General features: G+C 37.4%; 1 protein-coding gene across 6 annotated transcripts in view; it reads left to right on the top strand.

Annotated features, from left to right (window-relative positions):
• LOC112317829 (cAMP-responsive element modulator) overlaps positions 1-12,193 on the top strand; it is a 56,968-nt gene that overhangs the window by 34,263 nt on the left and 10,512 nt on the right. For 4 of the 6 annotated variants that reach the window (XM_024574923.3, XM_024574922.3, XM_071221254.1 and 1 more), the window contains one exon: positions 4,280-4,436. In XM_024574923.3, coding sequence (XP_024430691.2) covers positions 4,280-4,436 — 157 coding nt within the window. Of the gene's footprint in view, positions 1-409; positions 446-4,279; positions 4,437-12,193 lie in introns of all 6 variants that reach the window. The other 2 variants (XM_024574921.3, XM_053922949.1) reach the window with 1 other exon arrangement.

Genomic DNA, 12,193 nt, shown 5'->3' with positions numbered 1-12,193 from the left:
TATTTTAAATAATTACATACATTTAAAAGGATATTTTGTAATACGATCTTTTAATAATTTATTCTCTAAAGGGATATAATAACATATACTATAGATTTTAAAAGTTATTAATAGGCATATTTTTTAACAAAAAAAGAATGAGAGCCATACATTTCAATCATTCCATTACCCAGGTTTGTTAGAAGGGAAACTCCAGGGAAATAATTTATGGATGTTATCTGCCTTTTAATTAATATGCAGTATAAGTATAATTTGGAACATTGTCTTCCAGAACTTAAGGGAGGGAAGGGGAAGGGAGCTAATACTTGCTGAATGCCTACCATGAGCCAGGCACTGTGCTAGGCACTTTGACATACATTACAGGGTTTATTGTGAGTATTAAATGAGATAATGTATCCTCATTTTGCAGATGAGGAAACTGAACTTGCCCCAAGTCACATGGCTGGTAAGTGACAGAGCTGCACCAGAACCCAGACTCCAAATCCCATTTTTTTTCTTCCGTACCATGTTTAAAGCTCGCACAGAGTGGTATGAAGTTAATGACCAGAATGGGAGAGTTCTAGGAATTTTCTTTTCTCATGAAATATTTGATATCAAACCTGAAACATTTTTTCATGTCAGGAGTTAGATGGTTGGAAACACTATAGAGTAATTAGAACTCCTTTGTTTCTAAAATGCCAAGTTACTTGACTAGCATCTAAGGGAAGGCTTAGGAAAAAATGCCTTCTATCAAGAAAGGCCAGTTTGAATAAATACATAGCATCTTTTAGGGCTTTCCATGTCTTAGTGTTACAGACTTAGCTATGATAATGGCTAATAATGTCTTATAATAATAAGACTGCTTACTCGAGACATTCCAATTGACAGTGGGCTTGTGCAAAACCCTGAGAAGTTCAACATTTCCTTCCCAGTACACAAGTAAGCCCACCAGCCACCCATTATACGCTAAGTGTTGCTGGGTTCTAGGGGACTACATGTAAGACACAAAAGATACCGCAGCTTGTCTAAAGTTCTTGCTGCCTCAGAATAAAATTAAATTAGTGTATCTTTTTATTATCTTTCTTTGATCATGAGTTTAAACTCCACACTGATGACCCATTTATTTTTAGGAATAATTTATACAGTGAAATTTTAGAATAAAAATAATTTTGGCACATTAGTAATTAGATGGAGCAGAAATTGGCCTTTATTAGCATACAGGGGTAACAACATGACATCCAAGAATGCAGGATGCCCTTTGAACTGGGATACCGGGTATCTCATCTGCGTTAAATTACCACTGAATTTTTGTGTATAAACTTTTTATCAATTGTTTCAATAACAAAACTTTTTGACCCTTGGATTTCCTTAAAACAAGATCTTCTCTTTGCCCATATCTTTTTAATGTATTAACTAATAAGATCATTTAAATATATGAAATTTATCCACTGATATTTATTCAGTGACCATTAGAAGTATACCATCATCAGAGTTATACTAATTTCTGCTAATTCATATTTCTGGCTTGAACCAATGAGCTGCAATGTGATTTTTGTTGAGAGATAAAATGAATAGATAGTATATCTGAAAAATCGTAATAAAACCCAGTTTGTTAGCTAACATTCGAGGACTAATACATCCATATATATAATCCTTTCCAAAATACCATGTCAGGGTATTTTTTCTAAGTTGTTGCTCAAAACGTTTTAAGTATGATTGCCTCTTTTGGAATTGCCATTATCCTTCACAGTGACACGTTTGGTCTTTGGAAGGTGGCTTCAGTTTTGGAAACAGGCAAGAATTTAGAGCCTTTTCTGATTCTAAGACCAATGAATGAATTTAAAAAAAAAACAATTTGATTTTCTTATTTTTAGAGAGAGGAGAAGAGAGGGAGAAAGAGGGAGAGGAACACTGATGTGGAAAGAAGAAACATAATTGGTTGCCTCTGATGCACCCCCAACTGGGGACCTGGCCTGCAACCCAGGCATGTGCCTCGACTGGGAATCCAAGTGGCAACCTTTTGGTTTGCTGGAGGATGCCCAACCAATGGAGCCATACCAGTCAGGGCTGAACTTTCTTTTTTATCTGTGTAGTATTCCTTCCTTCCCTTTTTAACTTTTTAATGAGTCTCTCCAACTAACTTTTGTATATTGTGTAAACATCCTGCTCTAACTTTAAGTACAGAGAAAAGCAGGTGTATACAAGACTAGAGAGAGAATAACGAACACTTCTGTACCTTTGTATTATTTTATTGCACTTGTTTGTGAGCAGTTCGGCAAGAACAACCTCAGACCGAGGCCTGCATCCCTGCTGCTTACATATGTCAACATGATGACAGGAAACTTCCCCTTGTCACTGCCACTGTTCCAGCTTTAGAAAGCCTTCGTCTCCTCCAGCTGTCCCATTGTTTCAGCCTTTATTACCCCATAGCCTTCTTCCCTGATGTGGGTAAAGAGATCTGTTACTCTAGGCTCCAGTCTGTCTCCTCTACAATATGATTTAATACATATTTTTAAATCTTACTCAGGTAACAGTTTATAGCTGACTTTAAAATTGTCTTCTGATATATTTCAAAGGTATAAAATTTTCTATGACATAAACTCAGACATCTGTGTATATAGCACTTAAACTTGTCACAGAAACAAATTTAGGATTTTCCCCAAGTTGGTGATCATCATCATATTTATCACAGTTACAACTGTGGTAATTGTTTCATCATTGTTTCTTAAATTATGTGTAGAAGGAAGAAGTAGTACAGCCTTACAATCTTATGAAGACCTTTAAGTGGTTTTCCCCCAAAGCCATATTTTTATCATTTTATTCTTTCATCTAATTCTTTAGTCTAGGGAGGATAAAATCTGGCATTTACCCAGAAAGAAACACTTAGATCAATTTTTGATTAACCCTTTAAACCACTTGACTATTTTCAGTGATTATATTCCATTTGCCTGAAAAAAAAAGCCTTTGCCTCCCATTTGAGTAAAGTTTCAGTTCTTAGTGAAATATGGAAGTGATGTGTTTCATATTTTATTGGCATTTGCTTTAGACCAACTTTTATAGGATTTTATCATTTTTAACCCATTTTCTTGCATTAAGTTCTGAGAGAGCATGTATTTGGTCATATCTCATCAGAATGTCACATGAACTCTGGACTGTACTCAAAGTTGAAACAGTGGTGGCAGGAACATGTTTCATCAATTTAACCCATCTGTTTTAAGGAAGCTGTTTATTGCAGTAGATACACTCATGTAGAATGTAAATTAGGGCACCTTGAGGACTTCAGGATTCAATCTGAATAAATAAATACTAAGTCTGTCATTTAACTATGATTATACTATAATTAAACAATATTTTAAAAAATGAATACTTAGAAATATATTATTATCCCAAGAAACCTAAGACAGACAAAAATTACCATTCCCCATACAAACCACAGCTTTTAAGCTTTTAGGGAGACCTTTGCTGTTTTGTATGTTATTTTTTGCTCTTAGATGAAAATACAGTGAGTGAGTATTTGCCTTCCAGTACTTTTTCTGGCAATAGGACTTGCACTTAAAGACATTAGGTGAGGTATAGGCTATAGGAAAATCTCACTGGATGGAAGTGCTCTGTTTAATTAAAATTTCTGCAGTGGTGTGCTGGAACAAGCTCTCACTGATTTGCTAGACCTGATTGTTAAATTTTGGGGATTTTTATGAGCCGGTTGTTAAAATAGCTATTAAAAATTTAAAGATATATTTAACAAGTTACTTAAAAATATTAATACTCAAAATTTATTATCTATAATTTTTAAATCTGTGCTCTTGGTGTTATTTACATCTGTTTCATCCGCATGCTGTGCTACTTCCTGTGTATGTCTTCCCAATTCTGCATTCATTGAAGTCATACTGGTAGGTTCCAGTTGGCCATGATGAAAGTATTTACATCATGGGAACATGCTACAGATCTCAGCTTGCTCCAGGAGAGCTGGTTGTTAAACCTTCAGCACACCACTGATTTTAGGCTCAACAAACTCTCAGTTGAAAAGCCCCTCTACTTTTAGCCTTTGGTAAAAACCTACCTAAAATGCATTAGGGCATTTTTCTTCCTTAAATGTGTAGAGCATGCTAAATATCATTGTTCCTAGTGCTGAAGAAGATCTTTGATACCTAGAATTCCTATAGTGCTCAGAATAATCATCTACAAGGTTAGCAACATCACCCCTTAAGACATGAGAAAAGAAGTATGCTTTTCCAGGTCAATTTTATATAAAATATCAAGTTGTAAAATGTTTATATAAGCATGTAATGTTTCACTGCAGCTGCCACTGGTGACATGCCAACTTACCAGATCCGAGCTGCCCCGACTGCTTTGCCTCAGGGAGTGGTGGTGGCTGCCTCCCCGGGAAGTTTGCACAGCCCCCAGCAACTCGCAGAAGAAGCCACACGCAAACGAGAGCTGAGGTTGATGAAAAACAGGTAAGATGGTTCACTAGAAATCAGCAACCACTTAGAGGACATATAATTTGTAACTGTAGGGATTTTTAAAAAATTCCTTTTCCTAAGCTATTTCCCCAAGTTCGGTGTTAAGTGGAATTTTATATGGGCTTGTGCTCTGCATGTGATGATAGATTGTCTGCTAGACATGCAACTATTTCATCAGCAGGAGGTACATTGCTAGGTGTTAGAAAGGTAATGTCTGTAAGATACATTAATTTTTTAAATGATGATGGGAGGACTTTATTACAAATAAAAACTTATTTTGTACTTGGCATTTACTTTGTGAAATTAGGTGATAAGTATAATTTCCCAGTTTCTTTATGAGCAAAAAACTTTAAGTGTGAGTTAAGAATTTTCTAAGGTTTTTACATGTTGTTTCCTTACTTTGTAACTGTTTTTTTCAGTTGTACTGAAATACACCTTTATTCTGATAAACTCTAATCAAGTGAAAATACAAAACAACAGAATTAAAATTACCTATAACCCCCCACCTAGAGGTACCTACTAATATTATAGTATATACATTTCCAGCCGCTCTCTCATTTTCTCACTTATTCTTGTACTGTCTCTCAGTAACTTTATTTTTTAAAGAGCAGTATATCCTACAAATACTGTTTTCCAATGTTCTTTTTTAAATCTAGTTTGCGCCATGGTTTCTCAGCTGGTTGGAGTGTCGTCCATTATGCTAAAAGGTTGTGGGTTTGATCCCTGGTCAGAGCACATCTTAATGGAGGCAACCAATTGATATTTCTCTCTCACACCAATATTTTTCCTCTCCCTCTCCCTCCCCCCTGCTCTCTCTCTTCCTTCCTCTATCTCTAAAATCAATAAACATATCCTCTGGTGAGGATTTAAAATAAATAAATAAATCTAATTTGCATATTATTTCTTGGTTTTCTTTTTTATTAGAGAGAATGGTACAAATGAATTTGATTTTTCAAAATGAACAGAGTAAGAATAGTCTTTTCCCCAGTAGTCTTGTCACCTTATTCCTAAGTCCTTGTTGCAAGAGAACCAAACATTTCAGATGGAATCAGGTGTTTGCCTATGATCAGAAATACATGGTAGTAAATTTACTAGGTGTTAGCAACCAAGTTAATGTAGAAACTGTGGCTTATAAGACTCTCAAATTGAGGAAAAGATGGTGGCGATGTAGGTGGGAGCTGAGCCCACTTGCTCCTACAGCCAACTGGGACACTTAGTGGATCTTCTGAAAAACGAAGTGAACAACCAACAGAATCTCAGCTGATAGGAAGTTTGGAAGCCAAAGTGTGCAGAGGATGCTTCAAAACGGGTAGTAAGGAGGTTTTAGAGGCCGAGGGGAAGGTCCCTGGACCAGGTGCCAGAGACCACAGCTGTTGTGGGAACATTGGAGGAGACCTGAGTCAGTGACAGCAGCCCAACAGCTCCCTCCCCAAGGCAGGGAGTCCTAGACCCTGCCCAGGAGAGACCTGGATGCACAAAGTTAGGGGAGGGTGGGCGGCAGCAAGCTGTGTACAGCCAGCTGTGTACCGAAGCTGGGGTGGCGGTTGCTGGCTGGGACATTGCCAGAGAATTTGGGGGATCCTGGTGACACCTGGAGCTGGGAGAGGAGGTGGGCCGCGACTGGCCATGACCCAGATGGACTCTGGACTTGCCAGACGGTTACACTGTGTGGAAAGCCGGGATGTGGCTCCCAGCAGCAGTGGCACCCGGGAGACTTTTTTCAAAAGGGGAACATAGGTGCACCTCACTGTGAAGGGACCATGCACACACACAGGCTGGGCCAACAAAGAGGGAGGAATGTGAGTGCAATTTGCTCCCACTCAGTGAACCTCACAGACTGATCAAAGGGGTGCAAAGCGAGGTAGCTTGTCCGTAGCCCGGTGCAAATGCGTGGAGTGCACAGTGCAGAGTACGGGACACACAGTGCTCTGAGGGCCTGGGCTGGAAACTGGACACCTGTGATTATCACAGCCCAGACTGAGCCCCATCCTGCAGGAACCACAGGAAAGGAAAAAACTGAGCCCAACACCCCTCTGCCTGCAGGAAATGGGAAGACCTGCAAAACCTGCTGGACAAGGTTTTTTTTTCTTCTTTTCTTTTTCTCAAGAGTAAGACAGTAAGACCTGGAGCTGAGAGAAAACCAGAGACAAGCAGAAAGTCAGAAAGTGAACACCAACAACTAAAATAAATTTCACTTTGCTCCCTTCAGAACTTGCATGTTTTTTCTTAGTTTCTCTTTCTTCTTTCCATTTATTCAGTTTTTGTGAATGTGTTTGTTTTTGATTGTTTTCATTTTTTATTCTCCCTTTCATATTGCATTTTAATTTTTCTTCTTTCACTTCACTTATATTCCAAATAACGCACTACTCTTGGTCTTTCACTTTTTATTCTTTTTAATTAGATTATGTATTTCTTATCATACTATTGTTATTTCAAATTCCACACAGGACCCTTCCCTGGTCTTAATCCATTTTGCCATCTTCATGAGCTTTATCACTTGTTATAAGCTTTATCTCTCTCACACTATACCAAGTTCCTATCCCTTACTGTCACTATTTCTCCTCCATCTAACCTTGCATAAGCACTCCTCTTTCTTAAGTCAGCTCACATTCTTTATCTCTTCTTATAAGTCCTATTTCTATTCCACATTTTATAAACAGTGGCTGGTTGAGTGAACTACCACGGTTATTGCCGTTCTTCTCCAAAGGAACACCTATTTGTTTACTACTTGTACGTACTTTAAATCCCATAGAACACTCTCCCACTGTCTTACTCCATTTCGACTTCCACCTGCTCCTAATCAGTTGAGGGAGGAATTTTATTTCATTGTTTTCTCTTTCCCTTTTTTTTACCCCCTCTCCCAACCTGGTCTTTACTCCTTACTCCTATTAGTTTGCTTCCCCATCCTCTCAAAATCATTTTCTTTATGTAGACATCTCATATTCACTTTTCACTTTTTTACAACATTTTTATTACCAATCCACCTTTATTAAACTTGATTCAGGTGTCATTGATATTGACCCTGCTGTGGCTTTTCTGCAAATTTGCTCCCGTTGGTCCAGTACCTTTCTAATTTTACTTCAAACTTCACAGAATACTCTTCCCCCTTCTTACCCCATTTTTCCCACCACCCTTTTGTGTTTTACTTATGCTTTAAATTCTTTCTCTCCCTTTTTTCACCTTGGTTCTATCCCAAATCTTAATCAATGCTCCTCCCTCTTACCACACAATAACATTTTGCCCTCTTTTAGTCATCTCATATTCCCTTTGACATATTTTATAATATCCGCAATCTCTCTTCACCTTTATTAATCTTAGTCCTATTGCAGTTGAGACTGCTGACATGGTAGGTGGTTCTTTTTCCTGGCATAGGTTTGGTCATCTGGTAATACTGCTTTGTTAACTAACACCTGTACAACAACATACAAGACAAGATGAGAGTTGCAACTACCAGTTAACACCCTGGAAGGGAGCACCCACCAACAAAGAAGCCACCCACAGGTAAAGCCCAAGACCAACAAGAGAGGCCACACAAATGGAAGAAAGGGCAACCCTAGAACATCCAGACAAGGAGGTCAAAGAGACCACACCACTGAGTCCCACAGATCTCTTACCACAGAAGTTCACCCCATGAAGATAACTGGCAAAGCAGAGCACCCAGAATCACAGAAACAGCAAAGAGAGTGACCTAAAATGGGGAGACAAGAAAGAACCTGTGATCAAAAGGACTGGAAGATTCCGTAGTAAAAGAGCTAAATGAAATTGAGGCAAGCAAACTATCAGACACAGAATTCAAAAAAATGATTATAAGAATGCACAAGGAACTTGTGGGAACCACAACAGCATTAAAAAGGAAATAGAAACTATAAACAAGAACCAGGACAAAATGAAGAATACAATATCTGAATAAAAAACACACTAGAAGGAATTATAAGCAGGTTGAATGAAGCAGAGGACTGAATTAATGAGCTGGAAGACAAGGTAAAAGGAAACACCCAGGTAGAGCAGCTGCACAAAAAAAGACAAAAAAAATATGAAGATAGCTTAAAATATGAACTGCATGACAACATGAAATGCAACAACACTTCAAATACCAGAAGGAGAATAGGAACAAGGGATAGAAACTGTTAGAAAAAATAATGACAGAAAACTTTTCAACCCTGGAGAGGGAAAAAACCATGCCAGTGCAGGACACACAGAGTCCCAATCAAGATGAACCCAAAGAGGCCCACTCCTAGACACATCATAATTAAAATGCCAAGGTTTAAAGACAAAAAGAGAATCTTAAAAGTAGCAAGGGAGAAACAAGAACTAACATACAAAGGGGCTCCAATAAGGCTAGCAGCTGATTTCTCAACAGAAACACTCTAATCCCGGAGAGAATGGCAAGAAATATTCCAACTAGTGAAAAGCAAAGGCCTGCAAACAAGACTACTCTACCTAGCAAGGCTCTCAGTTAAATGGAAGGCCAAATAAGGAGTTTCCCAGACAAAAGAAGGCTGAATGAATCCATCTCCACCAAACCAGCCATGCAAGATATCCTAAAAGCACTGCTGTAAGAAGAAGAAGGAAAAGAGTGAGAGAGAGAGGAAAACAGGTACAAAGAGGGTAAAATGAAAAAGGACCTATCAATAATAACCTGAAATGTAAGTGGATTAAATGCTCCAATCAAAAGACATAGGATAGCTGAATGGATAAGAAATCATGACCCACACATACGTTACCTACAAGAGACCCACCTCAGAACAAATGATCTACACAGACTGAAAGTGAAGGGCTTGAAAAAAATATCCCAAGCAAATGGACAGGGAAAAAACCTGGGGTAGCAATACTCATATCAGACAAAACAGACTTCAAAACAAAGGCCATAAAAAGACACAGAAGGAGACTTCATAATACCCAAGGGAAGAATCCATCAGATCCATGAAGAAGACATAAACATTGTAAACACATGCACCCAACACAGGAGCACCCAAATACATAAGGAAAATGTTGGAAGACTTCAAGAAAGATATAGACAGTAACACAAGTACAGTATGGGATTTTAACACCCCACTGTCAACAATGGATAAATCTTCTAAGCAAAATATCAGCAAGGACATTGCAGCATTGAAATGGACTGGTATATATAGAACCTTTCATCCCCAAAACGAAAAATGCACATTCTCTTCAAATGCACATCGAACATTCCCAATAGACCACATGATAGGACACAAAACAAGCCTCAACAAATTCAAGAAAATTGAAATCATATCAAGCATTTTCTCAGACCATGAGGGACTGAGACTAGAAACCAACCTCAAGGAAAAAAATTAAAAAAACACTCAAATTCATGGAGAACGAATAGCATGCTATTAAACAATGAATGGGGTAATAATGAGATCAAGGAAGAAACTTAAAAGTTTCTGGAAACAAATGAAAATAAAGACACAACAGTCCAAAACCTATGGGACACAGTGAAGGCAGTCCTGAGCAGGAAGTTCATAGCAATACATGCCTACCTAAAAAGGATAGAAACATTTCAAATAAACAACCTAACCCTACATCCACAAGAACTGGAGAACAACAACAAAGACAGCCCAGAGCGAGTAGACAGAAGGAAATAACCAAGATCAGAGACTTATTTAATGACATGGAGACTAAAAGAACAATTCTAAGGATCAATAAATCCAGGAACTGGTTCTTTGAAAAGATAAACAAAATTGACAAGCCTTTCTGCAGACTCATCAAAAAAAAAAAAAAAAAAAGAGAGACGACCCAAACAAATAAAATCAGAAATGAAAGAGACTTTACAACTGACACCTAAGATATACAAAGCATTGTAAGAAATTACTATGAATAACTATATGCCAGGAATTTGAAAATCTGGGTGAAATGGACAAATTTCTATAAAAATATAATCTTCTAAAACTGAATTGAGAAGAAGCAGAAAACCTGAACAGACCGATACCATCTGAAGCAGTTATCAAAAAACTCCCAGCCCACAAAAGCCCTGGACAGGATGGTTTCACAGGATAATTTTACAAAACATTTAAGGAAGAGCTAACCCCTATCCTTCTCAGACTATTCCCAAAAAATCCAAGACGAGGGAAGACTCCCAAACTCTTTTTATGAATCCAGCATCAGCCTAATCCCAAAACCAAATAAAAACACAGCAAAGAAAATTACAGGCCAATATCACTGATGAATATAGATGCTAAAATCCTCAACAAAATATTGGCAAACTGGATACAGCAATACATTTAAAAGAGCATACACCATGATCAAGTGGGATTCATCCCAGGGATGCAAGGATGGTACAATATTCACAAATCAATAAATGTAATACATGACATAAAGAAAAGGAAAGACAAAAATCGCATGATCTTATCAACAGATGCAGAAAAAAACATTTATGATAAAAACACTGAGCAAAGTGGGAGTAGAGGGAGAATACTTCAACATAATAAAGGCCATATATGAGAAACCAACAGCCAACATCATACCCAACGGGCAAAAATTAAAAGCATTTCCACTAAGATTAAGAATGAGAGAAGGGTGTCTGCTTTCACCATCTCTATTCAACATAGTATTGGAAGTCCTAGCCACAGCAATCAGACAAGAAAGAGAAATAAAAGTCACCCAAATTGGAAAGGAGAAAGTAAAACTCATTGTTGGCAGTGACATGATAGTGTATATAGAAAACCTTAAAGACTCCACAAAAAACTACTCAACCTAATAAGTGAATTTGGCAAAACAGCAGAATACAAGTCAATATTCAGAAATTGAAGACATTTTTGTACACCAACAATGAAATATTAGAAACAAAAATCAGGAATAAAATTCCATTTGATATAGCAACAAGAAAAATAAAGTACCTAGGAATAAACCTAACCAAGGAGGTAAAAGACCTGTACTCAGAAAACTACACACACTGAAGAAAGAAATTAAGGAAGACACAAACAAATGGAAGCATGTACCATGTTCATGGATTGGAAAAATTAACACCATCAAATTGTCCATACTACTCAAACAATTCATAGATTTAATGCAATCCCTATTAAAATACCAATGACATATTTTACAGATATAGAACAAACATTTTAAAAACTTATATGGAACCATAAATAACCCTGAATAGCCTCAGCAATTTTGAGAAACAAGAACAAAGTAGGAGGGATCACAATACCTTATATCAAACTATATTACAAAGCCACTGTAATCAAAACGGCCTGGTACTGACATAAGATCAGACACATAGACCAATGGAACAAATTAGAGAGCCCAGAAATAAACCCAAGTCTCTATGGTCAATTAATATTTGACAAAGGGGGCAGAAGCATAAAATGGAGTAAAAATAGCCTCTTCAACAAGTGGTATTGGGTGATCTGGACAGCTATATGCCAAAAAAAAAAAAAGAAAAAGAAAGAAAGAAACTCGATCACCAACTCACACCATACACAAAAATAAATTCAAGGTGCATAAAAGACTTAAATATAAGTCATGACACCATAAAAGTCCTAAAGGAGAACATAGGCAGGAAAATTGCAGATATTCCATGCAACAATATTTTCACTGAAATGTCCCCTAGAGCAAGGGACATAAAGGAAAGAATAAACAAATGGAACTTCATCAAATTAAAAAGCATCTGAACAGCTAAAGAAAACATCAGCAGAATGAAAAGGGAACCAACTGTATTGGAAAACATAATTGCCAATGATACCTCAGACAGGGTTTGATCTCCAAAACATTTAAAGAACTCACAGGATTCC

The sequence above is a fragment of the Desmodus rotundus genome, chromosome 4 (assembly GCF_022682495.2).
Source record: "Desmodus rotundus isolate HL8 chromosome 4, HLdesRot8A.1, whole genome shotgun sequence".
NCBI lineage: Eukaryota > Metazoa > Chordata > Mammalia > Chiroptera > Phyllostomidae > Desmodus > Desmodus rotundus.
This window is presented reverse-complemented; position numbering and strand designations above follow the sequence as displayed.